Source organism: Etheostoma spectabile, chromosome 13 (genome assembly GCF_008692095.1).
Source record: "Etheostoma spectabile isolate EspeVRDwgs_2016 chromosome 13, UIUC_Espe_1.0, whole genome shotgun sequence".
Taxonomy (NCBI): Eukaryota; Metazoa; Chordata; class Actinopteri; order Perciformes; family Percidae; genus Etheostoma; species Etheostoma spectabile.
The window spans coordinates 28,286,718-28,309,612 of record NC_045745.1 but is presented as its reverse complement, the minus strand read 5'-3'; the positions used below and the strand labels follow the sequence as shown (position 1 = coordinate 28,309,612).

The 22,895-nt window shown below is 41.1% G+C and overlaps 1 protein-coding gene across 19 annotated transcripts in view; it reads left to right on the top strand.

The window, feature by feature from the left end:
• The window catches only part of LOC116700939 (RNA-binding protein Musashi homolog 2), a 253,670-nt gene that overhangs the window by 58,727 nt on the left and 172,048 nt on the right, over window positions 1–22,895 (top strand). For all 19 annotated transcript variants that reach the window (XR_004334769.1, XR_004334767.1, XR_004334768.1 and 16 more), the window contains exon 6: window positions 15,151–15,243. Coding sequence is in view for 16 of the 19 variants with exons in the window: in XM_032534429.1 (XP_032390320.1) it covers window positions 15,151–15,243 (93 nt within the window). In the remaining 3 variants the exon portion in view is untranslated. The remainder of the gene's footprint in view (window positions 1–15,150; window positions 15,244–22,895) is intronic.

Genomic DNA, 22,895 nt, shown 5'->3' with positions numbered 1-22,895 from the left:
GTATGCGTCATTTGCAGCTACAAGCATCCACGGGACAGTTCCAGTTTAATTCTTTCTTACATATAGTTTTTCTAATGTATCTCTTTGCACCACTGTTGAATATTCTCTCTGTCTTTTGTTCATCGCATCCAAATTTGTCAGTAAATCAATATTTTGACTGTTTTTAATATATTTCAAGTATTAAATTAACCCTCGTCCTCACAGTGCAGGCTTTTGCTGCAGTGCATTTCACAGGCCGGGGGCAAGGCGGTCTGGCGGCGCGGCTATCAACCGGTGTTGATACGTACTGCTCTTTAAAATGCTGAGCTGTCAGCAGGAGCCAGGTGAGGCAGTTTGTTCTGCTCACCACTCAATGGACATGTTTCATTGGCACCTTGCTGGAGGTCAGCAGTAAGTGACTGGCAGAGCTGTGGGGGTCAGGCCTACTACCCAGCTTTAGCTGGAGAGTGAATTACACTGTAGGTGGGGCAGGTGGGCTGAGCCTAGGCTGGGGGCTCAGATTGCAGCCCAGCAGCATGTTAAGGGTGTGTGTGTGTGTCTGTGTGTGTGTCTGTGTGTGTGTCTGTGTGTGCGTGTGTGTGTGCGCAGAAATCCATTTGACCATAGTGTCACACAGCTTCATTTATACGCCTGATGTGTAAGAGCTGCTTGGAAACCCAGCAATCCCCCCACCCCCCACTCCCTCCACCGAATCTTTAACCAATAGCTATTCTGTAGGGTACCTCACTTGAGTGATGGAGTTAGAAGAAGATGTATCATTGAAGGATTAGGACTAGAGCTCATCAAAGAAAATAGCCTGGTCAGTGTGACAGCCACTTTAAAGTGGCTGAATATTTAAAGAGGAAATATAGACAGAGTGGAGAGCAGGAGGTTTTTGTTTGTTTCTGCCGCCGCTCAGGGGCAGAGATGGAAGATTTGGAGATGTGGACTAGATTGTTAGCGAGTGAGGCAGTTGGTGCCCATTTTCACCGCAGCTGAGACTTCCACTAGCCATGAGCGGTTTATATAATTCCAGAGATGAGAGACCAAAGTATCCTTTATTACACAAAGTAAGAATGTACTCCCTTCTCTTTCTCTCAGCTTCCCTCTATCTCTTTTTTTTTTTCTTTACACCAACTACATCCATACCACACTACCTAGGCGCATCAGTGACAGCAGCATTGCATTGCAGCATCGCAGCAACAGTGTAAACAGTCCCCTTTTACATGACATCTAGTCAGGATCACTGTGCTTGCTCTGCCATGCATCACCTGCCTCTAAATGATTGTGTATTGTGGGGTGAGTGAATGTGTGTCCAGGTAACTGGACGCTGGCTGGCCAGGATTGCCTGGGAGCTATAGACGCTATGAAGAATGACTTAGTCGAGCCCTGCTGCTGAGCTCTTCTGAGCATGCTTAAGAGCTGAGAATTCTTCCACTCTAGGTTCCTGTGAAGCATGACAAAAAAACTTGAGTGCTTCATGCTCGCCCAATTCCCCTTCTGAAAGGAGCCGAGAGGTGCGGGGTTTTAGAAGTCGTTCAGCAAACACTCAACATGATGAACATTAATTAATCAATTACGTGGACCACAACCACTGCTAGGGTGCCTTTAAAACATAGTTAAAATGCATTGACAGAGCAACAATGGAAGTCCTGGAAGTGCTGCTGTTATGACTACAATGCTGTCATGAACTGTCTACTTGTCCTCCCATAGCTTCTCTGGTCACGGTCTTCATACCTGTTCTTGTTGAGCCATACAGTAATTGTCACTCAACAAGTCCTCCAGACCATATATGTAGTTTAATTCCTACCCTCACATGAATAATACAGTAGGCCTGTTTCATAAACTAGTGCTCCTAGCGGTGACAGGGAATACAACTCACAGGAGCGTTTACTGTCCTCATATCTCATTGTAACGGCCGCAGTTAGTTTTTTTTGTGATCAAATATTTTTATTTAATTTATATTTAAACAATTAACAAAACAATACACTGGGACATAGGAATGCTTGCCAGAGCCAAAGAAAAAACAAATCAACAGCAGCAGTCCTAAAAACATTGCTAACGTTGTGAAACGGTCACAGTTGGATTAGGTTTAAAACTACTCTGTTAGAAGGCCGTGAGAAGTGTCCAGTACTTGGAAGTAGGGCTGGGCATTATATCGATGTTGTGTCAATATCGCGATATGAGACTAGATATCGTAGATTTTGGATATATCATAATATGGTAGTAGGGTTTTACAGGCTGCATTACAGTAAAGCGATGTCATTTTACCAGACTGTTCTAGCTGTTCTATTATTAACCTTTACCAACTAAGTCATTAAATCATTTCTGGAGAATATTTATCAAAAATCTCATCATGTAAATGTTATTTACATGATAACAAAGCACCAATAGTCAACCATGCAATATCGTCGCAATATCGACATCGAGGTATTTGGTTAAGAATATTGTGATATTAGATTTTCAATTTATCGCGCAGCCCTAATTGGAAGGGAAATTTTCCGGATTTTTATTTATGCATGATAAATATAGGAAGTTATATGAAATAACTGTATGGTAAGAGTCCATAATAAACCGAAACCAGAGTGCCGACCAGCTTCCTCCATCAGGAAAACTGTCATTCTTGTCCTGGAGGTGAACAACAAGTGTAACACCCAAGACGCCACTAACGGAAAGTTGAATTCATGTGTCTGAAGATGCTGAGTGCCTGATGACCTTGCTAGCCATGCATAATGATGCACATTTACAGTTTGTTTTTGGAACACAATGAACTGCATAATTAACTTTGTAGTAGAATGAATGGTGTTTCCATCATCTTGGCAGTTGCCTGGAGTTTGTTTTACTTATAAATGAATAACAAGGTTGCATTCAGTTAGTCATATGTGGCTGCATTTATATTTAGACAACAATGCGTCTGCTGCCATTGTGAGTAAGAGTGTGATTAAACCATTTACATGGTTACATAATTAATTAGGGCTGCGACTAACGATTATTTTCATCATTGATTAATTTGGCAGTTAGTTTCCCAACTTATCGATTCATCAATCAATCAATTAATGTTTTTGTCTCTAAAATGATAGAGATTGGTGAATAATGAACACAATCGCAATTTGTCAGAGGCCAAGGTGACACATTCAAATGGCTTGTTTTGTCTGCTCCAACCACAAAGATGTTCAGTTCACAAGGATATAAAATAGAGAAGCAATCAATTATCAGACTAGTTCCTGAGTCATGTTCTGGGTCTTGTGTTTAGGGTTAGGATGTTGCTCCCGTGGCAACCTGGAGTGAACCTCGTAGAAACATTCAGTCCTGGAGGAATTAAATGACAGTCGAGAGAACAATGTCAATCTATCCGACGAGCTGTGTGTTCTGCTCCACTAATATGTCCTCTGGATGTTATTGTTCATGCTCTCATCTTTCCATGTAACCAGCCATGCACTGTTTCACAGCCCTCTGAGTTGTAAATTAGAGAGAGAGAGGCCAGACCATGGCTTGAAAGCATACAGTACGTAGCGGTCGTACTGTACCGCTGCTAGATTGGTCTTAAAGGGAAAGATTTCATTCATCCTACAAATACATGTTTAGAAAGACAACAATCAGTAACAAACGTTTATTCTCAAATCACGTTAAATCTTGATTAAAAACAATAAATAATAATAATGTTTTTGGCTAAATAATTAGTATTATCATTGTTGGATCGTTCAGCAACACCAAAACATACAGTATAGATTAATGACAATGAGAGGACTGAAGAGGGAAATTGAGTTGGACAACGGAGAGGGGGCATTTCAGGTGTGTGTGTGTGTGTGTGTGTGTGTGTGTGTGTGTGTGTGTGTGTGTGTGTGTGTGTGTGTGTGTGTGTGTGTGTGTGTGTGTGTGTGTGTGTGTGTGTGTGTGTGTGTGTGTGTGTGTGTGTGTGTGTGTGTGTGTGTGTGTGTGTTACAGTATGTGAAATTCTTCTGCTTTTCTGTGGCCTTTCCGTCTCCTGTTTATCCTCATTTTGTTATCATGTCACCCACATTTACAGAGGATGCTTCCAGGATGATTAGCTGCATTATATTCGTGTGTGTGTGTGTGTCAGGTAGGTGCGGGTTGGTGTGTAAGGTGCGTAGTTGGAGGGCCTGTCACAAAAAGCGATTATTGTAATTGGAAATTGAAATCTCATTTGTTTTCCCCTCTAGTACTGTCAGTACTAAGACTGGGGTCTTGTTACAAAAATTAACATTTGATATCAGTTATAGGGGTCATGGAAGAGAACATCAACTTATTGAAAAGCCTGCCACTCAAACCGCTGAGGCAGAGAGATTATTTACTATGGAGAAAATGTTTCTGTTGCACAACCACGGTCACTAGATGTTTCCTTTGTAATGCTTTCTAGTACTCTCTGGTGTTCAGTGTCAAATGCTGCTTTGTGATAATCATAGTCCAATTTGTAGATTTTCACATTTGGTGCTTCTGACTGAAAACATTCGATGGCGCTGATGATGTTTTGAAACACTGGGCCCATGTCAATTTACATAACAACTGTAATTGGATTTTCTCAAAGGCTGTCCTTATACAATGCACTGAAATATGTGTAAAGCGTACTAACACACTGTATGTGAAACTGGCCCATTCAAATCAAATGAACTTGACTTGATGTAAGTATACAGTAGAAAAACGCAACAAAGCTGGAGGACCCGCAACCTGGTGCAAGTCCAGGGACAAAGAGAGGGTAGCAGAGACTTAAAGTAGACTGGGAGGCGCTAGAGTGTAAAGAACAAAGCCCAATCCCAAATATAGCTGTTAAAAGTGAGCACTGTATGTGCCATGCTGGACTGAAGGGACGATCAAATAATGTCAGTGAGTCAATCATTGCTGGAGAACTGCTCAGCCCTCAGCAGAAGGTTTTAAAAGGTCAGCAGGATTAGTTCATTCAGGTCCACTTCTTTTCCCAATGTTGAGTCCATATCATTACATATTTGATAAAGGTTTTATGAATAAAAAAGAAAAACAGGACTCCTAATGAAGAAGGAAAAGAAACTGGTTTGCATTACTGACTTAATATTTGTCATTTTGAGCTAGTGAGCTTCTGCCCTCACCTAAATGCATTGCATGTGTCCTTGAGGTCTATGAAACGTGTTGAGTGCATTTCCTTCCACATAAAAATCCTATACCATTTTTGACTGGCTGGCAATCTTATTCTTTTCAACCTTTGCTGGCACCTGGCTGCGCTTCTTTGCACCTTATTGCCACAAACAGTCAATCAACTGAATAGCGTGAAACAGGTATTGCTCCATAGCAAAACTCCACACAGTGCCGTTAAGTGAGACTCTTGATAACTGTAGGAAAAAAAAAAAGGGATAGAAACTTTAAAAGTTACTGATAAATGACAGCGATGTTGTTACTAAATCATTTTTTTTGTGTGAAATTAAACTAGAATAGAGTGTCTTTTTTACTACACAAACCCCATTGAAATGTCCTTCTTGTGTGGGACATGAGACCCAGCCATTTGTACTATTTAAGCGTTTTATGGATTTCCACTCTTTTTTGTTTTTTATTTGAAAGCACAACTGGCTCGTGTCAAAACAATACTAATTTCTGAGTTCTGCATGCTAAATAGACATTCACGGCTACATGAAGGCATGCTGTGTCTCATAACCCTGGAGTGGGTTTTTGATATCCAGTCATGTTCACAATATATTCTCTGGAAAATGTGTTAATATATATATAATGTGCTTGCTCAAATGTCTCAGATTTGGCCACTAGCATGCATGTAATTAGCATAATATTCATATTTCAAAAAAAGCTCTTAAGAGCACTTCTGGCATTGTCCATTTCTCTTATTTGCCTCTTATTGCTGCTACGTTTGCTTAATGCCTGGCCTGTGCCTAGCGAACGCATGCTGTGCTCATTGTGAATGCAGTGTGAATGTGCTGTTTGGGTATGGGCCCATGCATCTCCAGGGCCCTATAATCAGCTCTAAGCTGCTTCTATCAATCTTCATAACTGTAGTAGGTTGAGGAGGGAAGTGCAGCTAATCAGCTCTAACCGGCCCCATGTTCAGCCAGACTGTCACTGTTATAGCGAGGCCATATGCAAACAGTGTCCCTTACATGTGTGTCCCTTACTCACATCTTGGCCGTCTTACAAGGCCATTCCACAGATGGCTAGTTCTAGCAGAAGTCAGTTTTTGAAAGGGCCTGTGACTTTCACTGAATAGCTGTTAGTGTAGGTTAATATAGGAGTGGTGGCCCTGCAGCGGTGGCAATCACAGCTCTGATCAGAGCCGGGCTTCAAAGACGTCTGTGCAAGTTGAAGCCAGAGTTGTCATTAGCTTCTGCCCTGTGCTTGACAGCCCTTCCCCACCCCCAACTCCTTTCTCTCTCTCTCTCTCTCTCTCTCTCTCTCTCTCTCTCTCTCTCTCTCTCTCTCTCGCTCTCTCGCTCTCTCGCTCTCTCTGTCTTCCTCTTTGTCTCTCTCTCTCTGTCTCTCCCTCCTATTGCGCTCATTTTCTGTCCGTGTGCAAATGGCTACTGTAATCTCAGGTCTAGGTGCTTGGGCTTGTCACTCCGCATTTGCACTAAGCATCTTTCCTTCTCTCATCTCCTTTGCCCTAATTGTATTGTAATAAGCAATTACTGATCTATTTATGCACACTAGAGCTGAGATTGGGCCACTTTTTAAAAGGGCATGCAGGGGAGTGGAACCGGTCCAGACAGTGCCCCTCATCCTCAACTTGTAGCTAGACCAAGACACCACTGCTGCTAATCGCTCAGCTTTCCCACTTTCTCTCTCTGATGATCTAATCCTGCTTTACTATCTTGCGCTTTGCTTCCGTTTTCTATCGTCTGCAGAACTCCCTCCAATTCAAAAGTGATTGTGCTGTTGTTTGTTGTTTATTGACTGTGTTTTCTCTTTGGGAGTCAGCTCCAGTGATGCAAATGAGCAGAGGCAGTGTTTACCTGGACTGGCCATATTTTCTCTCTCTCTTTCTCTCTGTGCGTGCATGTGTGCCTGCACAACATCTAGGCCTTTGATCATACTACATTGCATTGACAGATGCTTTCTGGTGCTTTCTGGTTGCTTATGAACGAGTCCACAGACGGGATCTGAATGCCAGTAATTATATCCCCTTGCTAGAACGATAGCAATTGTGGCTTATACAACAAAGTGCGATGGCTTTTCCTATCTGTCCCATTATTTTTAGGTATGAGAAATGACATTGAAATCCCCTGTCGGCTTCCTCCCTGTCTAGGGCTCTGTGTTTACAGCTGCATGTGTGAGAGGTGGGGGCCATGATAAAGGCTTACACCTTGTAATCATAGCTGGGTGTGTGATCTCAGCGACCTGCCTGACAACTGGCTCGGAGAATTGTGTGTGTGTGTGTGTGTGTGTGTGTGTGTGTGTGTGTGTGTGTGTGTGTGTGTGTGTGTGTGTGTGTGTGTGTGTGTGTGTGTGTGTGTGTGTGTGTGTGTGCGTGTGCGTGCGTGCGCATGTTTATGTTGGAGAAGGGATTGAAAGATCCACTAACAACCAATTTGCAGTAAGGAACAGTCAGTTAATGAGGAATATGACAGAATGAAATGGTTTGGAATCTCAGCGAAGGGTATAAAGAGAGAGTGGGAGCAAGGTAAAAGTGTACCCTTAACTGATGGTATGCTCTTTTTATTGGTTATTTATATACTGTTCATGTATTTATGTTACATGTATATAATGTTAAATGTTTACGTGTAGGGTGTCCTAAATTTAAAAAAAAAACAGTCCTTTTGGCATTATATTTTGAAAAAACAACTATCACAAAATATATGCCATTCATCTGTGACCTAATTAACATTCAGGGAATAGAAAACTGGCCATCAACTCACCCAGAACTCACATGTCATCCATGATTTAGTTTGTGATAGACAGGGTGACAAAGAAATTTAATGATTTTACTGGAAAAGTTGTAAGCTGACACCATTTATACCGACGAAAATGTTCCTTATTAGATTACAGATCAACGTCAGATTTTATTCAAAGCCTTCTTTCGCTAACATTTAACCCACATATCCTTCAGCTCTTCAACGTGGGTAAAGGTTTATTTGTAATATGACGACGGTTGTTTTCACACATTAAAATAGATGAATTGCCGCTTGCAAATATTCTAACGTTTAGGGGGATATTTGCTACGCGTGTCGCAAATTACAATCAGAAGAGCAAGACGTTGCATCTCCTCAATTTTTTTAATTTAGCAGAGCAGTCATTATATTATATTATTAAAATAATAACAGTCTACTTAATAAGTAGCTCCCTTAATCATATCACACTGGACTGGAGCTGCTGTGAGCCAGTAAAAGTCAATAATGACCCAAGCAGGAGGTCACCGGGGGAAACGGGGAGGTAAAACTGTGTGGAAAATCTTCTTGTGTTGTGGTGATGAATGGAGAACCGCAGCAAAGTAACTGTAAAAACATTGTTTATTTTTATTTTTTTAATCTTATCTCTCTCCTTCACTGTTTATTCCTGGCTTTAGTCTTTCACCTCCTTGTACGTACAATAAAACACCTGCTTTTGCTTAGGTCTTTTGCAGCAGTGGTCAGTCTGCAGAGATCCATCAGGCACAGTGGCTAGTTGTATTAATGTCCTTTTCCTCCTCCTATGAATTGCATCTCTGAACAGGAACACCTTTAAATGCATATTACCTGGGCCGCTTTTTTCCCATTTGACCTGTGCAAATCCTCGAACCACTAAATTAGAACCGACTCAGTTTGACTGTTTAGTGCCTAAAACAGGCAGCAAATCCGTAGTATCATAACTGACCTTTGGCCCAATGTATGTCTTAAAGATAAGAAAACCTAGTTGCTACGTCCAAGGTCATGCGTATCTGAACAGATTTGAAAAAGACAACATACTTATAGCATTAGATCCCGAGTGTTTTTTCCCGAGAAATTTTCATAAATATGTTGCACGCATTTCTTTCTTACACCATGTGTTACACTGCCTCCTTCCTATTCATTTTTCTCTTCATATTGTTTCACACTATTTTCTTCTCCTCTCATATCCCACTTGGGGAGTTGATAACATTCACGCTTTGTCTTTGCAGTTTCTGTTCTGCATGCGTGTTCAAAACACTAATAGCTTTTTTTGTAGGTGCAACACAGAGGCTTTTTGAATTTAGTTTGCTGCCACAGGTAAAAGTCCTAACACTTCCACAATAATATTATAAGCTGCAATATTAGCTACAGGCTTATCTTTTTCAACTTCCTCAGAACTCGCAGCAGCCCTCACTTTCATAGTGTACACACACACACACACACACACACACACACACACACACACACACACACACACACACACACACACACACACACACACACACACAATAGATCAGAGTCAAAGTGCATCAGCCTGGCCTTGAGTGGCTTCGATAATTACTGATTTTGTTGCTTTGTAAGTCAGAGGTCTGCTTTCATTTTTTGTTTCCGTCTCTGTCTATTAAGGTTTGCCAAAGAAAATCCCCCCTAAAGTTACTGGGACACTTAAAGATTGCATTTAACATACTGAGAAAGGTGAATGTCATTTTTTTTTGTCCCAACTTTTCACCAGTCTGTTTGACTCCGTAGAGCTGAGTCAGACAGACCATACCAAAAATGATTAGGCAGATTGCTCAAGCCCAAAATCCATCTATGAAAAATATGAATATTCAACATTAGACAGCACATACCTCAAACTTAACATCCTAATGAGGCTGCGCCATTTTGGGTACCTAATTGCCTGCACTGTGGCATCCCACTCTGAAACATATAAAGACAGCCTTTTCCTTATCGGGTCCTTTTCCCACACTACGAAGCGATGCATGGTGGAAGACCAGAACAGTAAATCTTTCTTTGGGGAAAAGAATGGGCCTAAAGTATGCACTATAAATGCTTGTATGATTTTGTGCGATGGATATGAATAACTTAAATAGCCCAGGGGATTTACGGGATGTCAGGTTTGGGCTCCATGTAATATAGCCTCCACATCTTTCCTGGCTACTCTTTGTGATGTCAGCAACTGCTCAGTGTCTAACCGTGTGTGATTGCTGCAGGCTAGGAGTAGGATATTATTGTTGAGGTGTATGGACAAAGGAGTTAAGCACTCACTGGACAGTATTTACTTGACCTGAATCAGTTTTTCTTTTAACTATTAATTTTTTTTTACACATTGTTACGGTACAGTACTAACTCTTTAAGTTAAATTTCGGAAAAAAGACAGATGTTGTCAGTTTGAGTTGTGCAATTTTTTAACTTAAGATGGCATAGATGCAATTATGGTTGCCTTATGAGTCACAAAATCAATCCAGTCTCTTCTTAACTTCTGGAAATTTAAAAATGGTTTAGAGCCAGCCTTAAATGTGTAAGTGATGGGCATCATCAGATAGCTTCTGTACTGTAGCCTTTTTTTTTCGTGACGACCTCACAGAAAGGTTCATGCTATTGCTATTTGTCATTTAATTCTGTCTGAAACTGCTAACAGGTGTCGGTAAGAGTGCACAAGAAGCTTTTTACATTTATGTCTGCCGCTCTGTATGTTTCTGCGCCTTGCCTTCTATTACCATGGTAATGCACTAGGGCAGTAATTGTTGCAGCCCTTTCGCGCGCACTGTCCTCACACGCTCAAGAAATTAGAAACACATTCACGTGTAAGCACATGCACACTCACAACTCTCCTTACTGTCTCTTAGGGATGTGCAAAAATAACTGAATGTTTGAAATTGGGTTAAAGGAAAAACTGGGTTGAAGAGTGGTCCATTTTTACATCTGTCGGCTTGAATTGAAGTCTTACCAAAAAAAAAAAAAATTAAATTAAATCCTACACCAGCCAGACCCAAATAATCAGCACTAATGTTGCTGTAAATGCAGTGTAGGAAATTGTCTGGTCCCCAGTGGTTGTTATAGCGTAATGTCTGATATGGCTAAAAAAGAAAATGGTAGCGAAATTTGTTAAAATGTAAAATGATCTGTGTCAAATTAAGTGCAATTCCCAAGTCATTCCATCCAATCGGCTTGGTTATTTAGGTATTGTACTTGCTGCATGTTTACGTTGAAAACCAAATAACCGCAGTTCTTTAAGGAGTCAGGGGATAGCTGATAGCCATAGGCATCGAGGGGTACAATATAAAGCTATAAGGCTTGTCTGTTGTCACCAAGGATAGAAAAATAGAGAAGGTAATTGTGTTGTACCGGGACTCAAGCAATCTCAATCAGCTATTGGGCAGACATGTTAAAGTATAAGGACGAGGCTGAAGAGTTGACTGGTTGTTGCCTGATGGAAAAAGGCCGTAAAATGACCAGGGACTTGCTGGCCCAGAAGGGAAGGAGGACAAAACAGCTGATGCAGAGAGGCAAACAACAATGAACATTGACTTTTTCTTCTTTCTTTCTTTTTTTTTTACCTAGATTGGCAATGATAAAAGTGAGTGATGTTGATAAATACTCGCACAGCCAGTTTATCAGCAGATGTCTGGCCTGGGGTTGCCGGAGGCAGCATCCAAGGCTGATAACCTCTGAGGCCTGAGGCATGATGTTGGGAGGAAAAGGTTGGAGGGGGGGGGGGGATGATGCAGCTGTTGGATCTTGGCCAGTGTATAACCCTAAACCGGTCAGTGGATATGTCGCAAGTCCACCAGTTTCATTTAAATAAAAATAATCTTCTATAAGCTTCACTGAGAGCCTATAACGCTCATTAGACAGCATAACATAAAATTGTTGGATGAATAAAAAATGGAGACAACTTAGTTATATTTCCGGACCATCAGGAGGGCTAAAAGAAAAACACCAAAAACAGAATTTCTGTACACGGACCATTTTAGGGCATCACACCCAGCTTTACATTGCCAGACATGGCACAGTGTTTTGAGCTTTAAGGGGATCATTACTGGACAACTAGATGCTACAATGCATGTTAGCAATGTACTGTATGTGCACATTTAGCTTGTAACATGATCTTAGCAGTTAACATGCTAATGTTAGCATTTTACATGCATGGAGTTCAGCACATTAGTATGGCACAGTTACCATGATAACATTCACATTAGGGGTGTCATGATTCACCAAATCAAGAGTTTGATTTAAATTTTAAAGTCACGATTCGATTTTAATTTTTGATTTAAACATTTTTTTTTAAATAGGGACACCAGTGCCACAATAAGCGCCACTAAATGGCAGATTTGGCAAAAAATGAGTGTTTCATAGTTGATGAGGCGCAAATGAATTCAGCATTAGATTAACAAGGTGCACCTGAAGGCACCATGGAGTCTCTGAGCACACAGGCTTTACCTTTCTTGTTTGTTTACGTAACTCACTCTCACTCATGGGGAATGCAAACTGTTGCCACACTGGTGCCTTGAAGGAAGCAGGCAGCTTTTCTAGTTCTGTTGTTTCTCCGTCATCTTCCACTCGGGCAGTGGCCATGGTGTCTGGAATAGTCGAGCTACAGGCTACCCTACATTACTCTGCGTCTTTAGCTGCTTGCTACCCGCTGTGTCTGTTATTGTTTTCTTTGGATATGTGCAAGTATGCGGGGGTGGAGAGAGAAAAAAAATACTGGGGGCATCCAAAATCTTTTTTTGGTTTTGATAGAACTCAAAAGCTCATTTTGATCGATTGTGGATATGAACTTGAAATCCTGACACTCCTATTGCTTATGGCAGCATGATAGGATGGGGATGGGTATTTGGTCATTCATTCAGAGGCACCTTGTCCTGTGGTACAAGATTTGTGTGTATTGCTTGAGGGTATTTTTTATATTGTTTGTAATGACATTTGCATATTATATTGCATAATATTTCTTTACTTTTCTATTTTGTACTACACATACTGTGTTTGCATTAGGGGTGGGAAATTATCACAGGGTACCTCACTCTACCATACACAATCTGATACTCAGAACATGGCTCACAATACCAATGATGTTACAATACAGCAATTCTGCAATAATCAATATATTGCTAGACAATCCTTTAATACTACATCTTGATATCAGTCAGACTAGTAACTATAATTACAAAATGCCTGTGAAAAGGTTATGTGTAGGTTTTATCTCTTTATTCACTGCATTATTTTATTAATTAAATATCCATATTTGGCGCCAACGCATTGATTCTCATATTGCTCGAAGAAGGAGACGGATATATTGCCATATTGATATTTTGTTTGCATATTTAAGGCTCATATTTTAATGTGTTGAGTGTATGGTCTCTAAAAAAAAAAAAAAACAGAACTCTTGTGGTTACTTTTTTTGATTAAGTTTTTGTCTTGCAGTTGCCAGCACCTCCAGCCCTGAAGTACATACAGGACATGCTGTGTGCAGAGCTCTTTTCTCTTTTACACTTTTAAATTGGAGTTATTAATGTAGGCCAGTAAATGTAGACCACTGAAATGTACTGTAGGCCTATTACAATTTTTCATTCATGTCTTTTTTTTTTCCTTTTCTTCTTTTTTTTACACAAAAGTTGGCTTATTGCAATTTGTAGTAAAACAAAGTAATATAATAAGAAAAACATGAAAAATCTCAGAAGGAAAAAAATCCCTGTAATAAGAGAGGGCCCATGTGTGGGAGGCTGTGTGCATATGTGCAGGCTATGTGCCTGTGAGACTGTGTGCACCTGGAAAGCACTTGACAGATGGTTACTTCAGCTCTAGCTGAATGTTGCTTCTTTTTTCTCAGTGTTAAGCCTCTTTTATAGACTGAAAGTGTCTCGGTCAGCATTTTGATCAAGGTAGACCTTGATAGTTTGCTGTGCATCTCTGGAGTATGTTTATCCTGCCCCAGCCATTTATTTTTGTTTGATTCTGGCGAGCCGATGGAGATCGGAGCTGTGACTTTCTCGGCTGCCTTTTCTCCTCCTTTTTATTTTGTTTGCAAGAAAGATTATAGAGCAGTGCATCAAAAATCATTTGCCGCATTACTTTATATCAGTAAATTCTCAATAGGTAGTGTAGATTTGGTACTAGGAAAGGATTAGATGGATGGATTTTTATTGATCTCAAAAATGGGAAGTTACAGTGTTACAGCAGCAAAATATCAGGCACACATACAGAATATACACAAAATAATAGGGTACAATATACATGAAATAATAAATAGAATAGATTACAAATTTTTAAAATGTACACAAGTTAGGACTAAAAATGTACTACTTATATAGTATTAATAAAGCTGTAGGTAAACCCATTGCGAAAGTTTCACTTAGTGCAGTTGTGATGTATATGAGTCTCATCTTCCACTCGGTGATGACGTGTTAAAGTTGTATTGCCTGCGGTAGGAATCATTTCTTGTAGTTGTCCATGCGACATACATGGGAGAATGTGTTTCTTACTTTAACAAGATAATACAGTATCTATAAATAAAACATACTTTTCAATATTGTTTGATTTGTCTCAAATGTCACGGTAATACGTTTTAATTACAAGTGACACCTATGCTGAAATGATGGTTTAGAAGTCTGAAGATTGTTGTTACCTTTCATAAGTACTAGTTCATTTTTATAATTGTGTGCAAAAGGAAAAGTTCCTCACGATTTTTTATTTTTTTTCCCTGACACTGGCGTTGAAGTGTTGCTGTACTTCCCTGAGAAATTGCCCTCCTAAATTTAGTATGCACTCTCTGCAGCAGATGTTCGTGCCCTTTTTGATGCCGTGGGTAATAATCCTTAATATTCTTGCTGTTTGAAACTAAATGAGGCTTTAATGCACTCTGATTCCATCTTCCAGCACTCATTAATTGTTTTTTTTGAAAGTCCATAAATTATTTCTGTTTTCTTTTTTTTCTTTTTCTTTTCTTTTTTTTCAGTTTTTCCGAATAAACAGTAACTTTAATGGATGAAATGGAGGTCTTTAATTCTGGGACAGTCTGTTTTGATTAGAGCCTTAATTTGAAATGTCATTGTGAGTGGAATTCACAGAACTGCATTGCTTAGCCAGGAGTATTTTTCCTGCCAATACTTTCAGCTTTTGTGGCCTTGCTGTAATACTTTAGTGTTTTTTGAAACCCAATTGTGTGAATCTGTTTATTCCTGTTTAGCAACAATGTGTCCTCTCACTCCTCTATGTCCCCCACCCCCATCACAGGTGCTGCTCACTCAGTGTGTTTGAAGCCTCATTAAATGTGTTGCGCGATTCATTTGAAGCCTCATCACTGATCATTCTCCTCTCGCCCTTTTCTTTTTAGATGGTCACAAGAACAAAGAAAATATTTGTGGGTGGCTTGTCAGCCAATACAGTAGTGGAAGATGTGAAGCAGTATTTTGAACAGTTTGGGAAGGTAAGACTGCTTTTTATTATCACCCTCCATACATGTAGTGTTATGCACAATAACCAACATTTTAGCACTCTTCTCTATTGCATGCTGTATAGTTGGATGTTGGATTATTTCAGCAATTGAGATTCATGTCATCATCAATAGTGAAATGTGTTAATTTGATAATGACCCAGGCAGTGCACAGCGCCCCCTGTCACTTTAACAGTGTCACCGTGGTTTAGACCACATGGTCAGCACTCAAATCGTTACAGCAGCCATGAATTTGAGCCTTAAAAGAAGCCAGCGGCAGCAGTTTTGCTCCTTTCCTAAGAGTAAGACAAATAAATCTCTATTGTGACAAGCAAATAACTGAAGATATGGCAATAGCTTCACACAGCCCACCATGCCTGGTCAACAACATGCATTTTGCTAACAGAGCAAACAAGCAACGACAACCAGCTGCCATGACAACCCTCCCCCCCCCCCCCCCCTTTGCAAAGAAACCCTAAACAAACAACAAGGTGATGTGGTCTGAAAGAAAAACACGCCAAGTTAATTCAGCAGAGACTCGGATTCAGCTGTTTGGTTCTGTCTGCTGCAGCAGTTTCTGCATGTTCTCATGCCAATACCCCCAGCAGAGTGCTGTATATGCACACCCTTTCACACACAAGACAGCATACTGCACACACACACACACACACACACACACACACACACACACACACACACCACACACATAACATACACCACACACAACACACACATACACATACACATACACATACACACACACACACACACACACACACACTGTCCCCCTTGAGTGTGTGCACACACAAACAGGGTTTGATACAGTAACAGCATTTCACAGATAATGTCCCCACACTGAGCGGAGATCCATTTCCCCCATGTCATATTCCACATCAGTCAAGGTCACCTTCAGCTGATCCAGTCTCTGTAACATCAGCACTTGACCTTGAGTTTAGACAATTTCACTGAGGATGGATTTTTCCTGAGCACATAATGTACCATGTCCTGAAGGAGACAAAAGAGCTGCTGTAAATTAATAGAAACTGTTGGGTTTTTTTTGCTCAGAGACTATATGCAACCAGCTTTCTCCCATTGAGCCCTGTGTTATTTTCTTGACTGAAAGTGAGCAAGGTGAAGGACTTTGTTTTGCTCTTTATCTGTGGAAGTGGCATTAAGGACCTCGGCATGGCGTGGTCTGCCGTTCTAAATAAAGATGGCTCTATTTGCACAATAGAAAGCAGCCAGCAAATATTCAGCACGACTTTGCAATCAATGGATCTGAGAAAGGGCTCAAAAATGATTTTCAACTTGATTGAATGACATAATTGACTTGATTATACAAAGTTTTTTTTCCTCCTTGAGAAATCCTCAAATGCTTAGGAGGAAACAAACAAATCAGCCTGATTGAGCAAGATATTGTGCATGTTTCTGTGTGTACTTTTATAGCCTACTTGTGCATGCTTGGATGTGTCTGCAGTACTGCTCTTGCCATGCGTGAGTGTGTCAGCGATTAAGTGCATTTATGTGGGTGCATGATTAGGGTGTGCGTGCGTGCGTGCGTGTGTACATGTATATGTGTGTGTGCGCAGATTTGAGTGTCTTCAGCAAAAAAGGAAATCTAAGTATATAGTGGACTATAGCAAAAAGAATGAGTATGATTTTTCTCTTCTGTTTGGTGTGGGTCCTTCCTTTCTGCCTTACATATCCCAGGATTTATTAAATAACCTGCCTGTCACTGCAACCTACCATTATTGTCACATACACACCACTCTGAGGACTTAACCACAGAAAGGGAAAACCAATTAATTCAGTTTCCCCTTCATAGAATCTTGGTTGCAGTATGTGTGTCACTCTGTCAGTCAGGCATAAGTCCGTCTTTCGTTCTCTCTGTCTGCCTATGTGCATGTCAAGGGGGACATTAGCTGACATGGTCACAGGGCAGCTAGTCATTTGTATTTCTGGAAAGTATGTTTTGGAGCACTTATCAATCATCACGCAACTACAGCTTAAGGCACTGGCAAATGTTCTTCCTCACTGGGACAAGCCATTTCACAGATATTATTTGTGTGTGTGTGTGTGTGTGTGTGTGTGTGTGTGTGTGTGTGTGTGTGTGTGTGCGTGTGCGTGTGCGTGTGCGTGTGCGTGTGCGTGTGTGCGCGCTAGGCAGCATAGGCCAATTAGCAGGATGTGGTCCACAGAGATGGCGGCAGTGATTGGGTGGCAGTGGAGGGGTAACAGCTGGTGTGGCCACAGTTGGGTCACAGGTTCTGTCGGTAACCTCCACACCTCCCCTCCCTCCTTCCCCTTCAATCCCTCCCTTCTGTCTCTATTCTGTCAAGAGGAGAGGTGGCATTTGTTATGGGGAGAGGCTGACAGCTCTCATGCACATCAGTCTCACTGCCACTCTCCCAGCCGTCACCATTAGGAAAGAGCACATGCTCGAGACCTGGCACAACTTCAGAGGAGCTCCTCCACAGCCACATCCACGTCTCTCTTCTTTTTTTTTTTTCTCGCCTACAGTACATGGTGAAGGTGTGCATTTGAAGTGATTGTGACAGTCATTTGAACGGAACTGAAGTGTGGTTCTGTTTGACTGATTCTAATGCATCTCAGATGGATCCCATTACCTGCCTAATAGTAGCCACATCCTGCCTTTTTTTTCTCAGGCGGCACACTGCACCTTAGCACTGCAAGCCAAATGAGACAATGTTATCAGCGCTGCCTGGCCTCCCTTTATATTGAAGGACTCTTAACTGGAGGCTGCTGCTGCTGCTGCTGCTATTTCTGTCTTGCAATAAAGTCAAATGAATCTGTGTGCTGTGCATGCTATTATGTGCTATTGTGCAAACTGGTAAATTGTGAGGGAAGACAATGCTAGCCCTCAGAGATCCCATTTTTTGTTTTTTCCTCATATATAGGCCTTGCAAGCGTTGCCATTTTGTAGTCATTTTCACGTTATAATTGTGTTATGTTTACAGTAACATTTGTAAGTAGTTGTAATGCATTTACCTTTCCTCTGTGGTTTGCATACTAGCAGATTCCCTCACCCCCAAAAATATCTGCTTACAGAGGTGACAGTAATGACTTTTTAAAAGTTATTCTCCAAAGGTTCTTATAATTTTGATATACTTTGCCTCCTTCAGAGACTGCGCTTGCTCTAAGGTCAAAGGTCAGGAGCAGCTTAAAAGCAGATTCGCTTGTAGGGTTTCTTGCAAGTATTTTGTTCCATTTATTAGTGAAAGTGAATAAAAAAGAAAAGAGGGAGAGAGATAGGGATGACATGCAACAAAGGGCCTCCGGTTGGATCCAAACCCGGGCCGCTGCAGGACCCATACCATAGGGTCAAACGCTCCCACTGCTTGAGCTAGAGGCCGCCTCGAGTTGTAAAATGTTACCATTGTACTAGTCTGAGGATCTACACACTTGTAAAACCAACTCAGTGCAGTGGCTTAATTAGTTGCATGTTATGTTGATCTCGTAAGTATTCTTTTTTTTTTTTTGTATGCTAACATAAAATGCCCTTTTATTTTCCAATACATCAAACACCTTGTCAACAAAAAAACTTACCACAAAATTGTTCCGCTGAGGCAAGCCCTTGATTAAAAATGGGAGTTGGTGTGATGACACCTTATAAATTTGGATCTGACGTACCAGCAGAGCCCTGCCCGGGCATGAAAAAGGCAGTTAAAGGCATAATTAGCTGGGGTGGCTAATGCTTCCTCATTGGTTTATTGTAATCAGCTTTTAAGTGCATCTCATAGTGCCCTTATTGTGCTAAGCTGAAACAACTGCTGCTCACTGACTCGGTTTCTGAACTCCTGTCCACTGGCACTCCTCTTCCATGTCACTGGGCTGCCACAATCGTCCCTTTATGTCCAGGCTGTCCTGGTTCTCATGCTCCACTGGTCCAGAGCCAGATGCTAGAGGTGGAGCTGAATGGGAGGAGGATGAGGAGGAGCTTAACTAGTTCACTGCCACTGGGCTCAGAAAGGATAAAGGTAGACACACAAAGGTCACTACTTAGACAAGCAAAGCAGAGCCTGGAGTCCTAAGATGAGACAATGGCCTCATCTCAGGGGGGGGAAAAAAACGAGTGATGACACCTGTTGGAGGACATTGGAAAGAAATCGATATGAGTGAGTGGATAGACAGAGATCATTGTCAGAATACAGAAAAGAGACCTGCCTACAGCAGCACGCTGTTCCCGTCGTGTTTCACCTCTGGCCAGTCAAGCATCTGCATACCTCTCTCATACTGTCACTGGGAGGAAGCAGATGAGAGGAAATTACAAAAGCATCAGAAAAAGATTCCTTGGTTAGTGCATGAAATTCATTCTGGGGCTGGTAATCTAATACCGCGGCTGACATTTTGCATGCCCTTAGATTTTGTAAATGGCAGAAAAAGAACTGTGTGACCGTCTGTAAAGACTGTATGAATTCGTTTTGCATAGCGTTCCAAGTGCTTAGGCCTAACATTGGAGATGTTCAGGTATTTTATGTAAAATGTAAATGACAATTAACAACCGTGGTACATATTGTTGTAAAATCTGTTTCTGTAGTGTGCTTCTTAGCCCTTTTGTATTATTCAAATGTACAGTGGCATTGCTTGTTAGAAACTTGGACCTGAGCTACTTTTTGTTTCAGCCCATACAAAGTGCTTCTAAGTCACTTGGCAGGGATCACAAATCACCAATAATCATTGATGTGCCATTGATGGCGTTGTTTTTTGTTTTATCTTTTGGATTGCAGAATACATTTTTTTCCTTTGCTGACAATACAATTAAGCTCTTCTAGTGATAACACATACACAGGGCTTAAACTGGAATCTGTGGAGGTGCAAATTGAATGGACTTTGGACTTGTATTGAAGTGATGGAAGCCTCGAGGAAAGCAACAGTTAAAAAACACAATTGCTTCATGTTCATTGTCAGAAATGGGAAACATGGATGATTATTGCATAAAAAATACACTTTATATGAGCGAAAATAACCTAATCAAAAGACCACAGTCCTTTATTCCACTTCCTCAGCTAGTGCAGGTGCACATTTGCATGCCATTTACATGGCAGCTCACAGTGACCACAACTACTCCAACGTGCTGGTGTCCATCATCTGCTGACATTCTGTGATTGTTTCCTCTCTGCTGCGACGCACCCAATCAGTTGAGGATATAGTGTGGTTCCAGTGATTATAAGGAGTGATCAGAGCAGCAATGATGGAGCATGTGCCTTGCAGTGGAGATTTAGCCGGAGGCTTCAATCTCATTGCAGTCACTTGTAGTTAGTGGCTGAGACTAGCAGTGAGAAGGGCAGAGCAATATAAATGAATTGGCTATGAATGTGGATACGGCTGCGGTGCTGCAGGGACACACTGGGGAAAAGGGCCGGTTAGACAAACTATTTCATATCCCCCTTGACCTTTATTTGCCCAGTGGCCCAGCAACATTTCCAATAGAATAGCTTTTAAATGGCCACTGAAGAATTGAGCTGTACTATTCACATCATTTTTTTTTGTGTGTGCGTCTCTGCCTTTGTATAAGGGCGCAAACGGGTGTGTGTTAATGCAAGTGTTTTTACTTCAGGTTACGGAATTTTCAGACCTTTAACAAAAGATTAAATAGATTTTTGACTCATGCTGATCCTTTGAAATACCTGTCAGACGCCCTTCCTCCAACAACTAGATGCTGTGCTGTATAGGAGGCTCACAAAGAGAGCTGTGGATCCGGGGAGATTGACACCTTTCTGTAGGTCTGAAGTCTCATCTCCCAGCTGTCCCTCCTGAAATGGCTCCCTCGGGATAAGCCGGGATTGGCTTGATTGTGTTATCGGCAACTGATCGGGTCATTGAATGATGGAATTTTGAGCCCCTGTTCTGCTTAAAGAATGAAATGTTTAAAGAAGATTGACTGTGATTGGATCAGATCCAGCACCTGCTCAAAGGGTCAATCAGGTGAAGCCAGGAGGCAGCAATCTCTGCTGTGCTATTGTGACACGAATAGAGGGCGAAATTAATGCGTGTTGGGTGGTGGATGGATGGTATAGGGGGGCGGCTAGAGATGCTATTCAACAGGGAAGAGGTTGAAAAATGTCATCAGAGGAAGTGTCATGAGTAATTTGCAGCAGTCTCACCATCAAACCGGTGTGGAGGAGGACGCCTCCACCTTAGCCTTGCAAACTGCAATCTAGTCTTTAGGGAATCCCATGTGGGCGCACACTTCTGTAGGATCAAGATTCAAAGAAGGGTTTATTTTCCAGATGGATGGAAAATATGTATTGATATATGCTGTACTGTATGTTGGATTGGAACAGAATGAAGCAGTGGTTCCCAACCTTTTTGGTCTGAAGTAACCCCACAGTCCTGTCAGATGAACATACATACATACCCCTTTATCTATTCCCAATTCCAGAGGAACGCTTTACAAAAATTGCCTTTCAACATATTTTGTTGGCTCCAAATTACCTCAAATGATAAAGATAACTTCAAAATGATGTGAGAGCATCCAGTCAAATGGACCCTGTGGAGTTTTCTCGTAAAAAGACAAGTCATGTTTACATTTAGTGTTACTTACCAAAATGCATTGTGTATCCTTGTCTAAAGCCTTTCCTTCCTCATGAAATATTTACAAAGCTGATTTTGAAAGTATTTTAAATCCAGTATTTCTTTTTTTTTTTTTTTACATCCATATTTATTGTCTTGCAGTCTTTCTCTTCTCCGCCTTTGCTGGCACAATATAACAGATGTGGGCACGTTGCCGCTACGTGTATGTCAGTGGAATATTGTGACACCGTTGGTAGGACTGTATCCCGCGTCACCGAGCTTGTGCGTACTCGTGAAAAAAAACAGGGACTTGCTTATAGGAAAAACAGCTCTTCATTCTAAAACTCCACAGGGAATCTTTCAATAATCTAATTTAAATGTTCAGTGTGCACTCTTACTTCCTCAGTGTATGCTAGCATGATGTTACTTAGACCTAATATTTGTAGTAAATGGTGGTTATGTGATGCATATTAAATGTATTTCTTGGTGATGTTTACTCTACAAATGTATTCCGTGCATGTGCCTCTCAAAACCACTCATAAGCTTCAAATATGGATGTATTACACTTTTTCTTTTTCAGTTTAGCCAGGGCTGTTTGAAAATAAAGAAATGAAGTGAATACCGTGATGCATTCAAGATTAAACATGTACTGTATATGTAGAATTTAGCTTAGCCTAAAACTTTTGTAACAAAATGCATTTTATTCCGGTGGTGTCAAATGTGATAGGTCCTCACAGAAACTACTGTTGTAATCAATGACAATGATTAGCTTTTTGGTGTAAGCGACTACAACTGTGGTTTTAAAACAGCGTCGTTACCGATTAAATACCACAAGCATCGCAAAAGTCCTACAACAAACATGTATGTAGTGGCAATCTGTCCACAAACAATGCCACTGGGTAATATCTGAAGCCATTTCCGCGATTGGTCTGTGAGGTAATTGTTGTTTTACGTCACCTGCGCACCTGTTTGTGGGTTCTAATTAGAGTTTATAATTGAATCACAGGTGAGGTGGATGGGAATCTGGATCCGGGAACCCACAGTTTTTCAACCTCAGCTGTGGAGAGTAATGTTTTTAATCTTGTCGTTCTCGGCTTTTAATTACCCAAGTT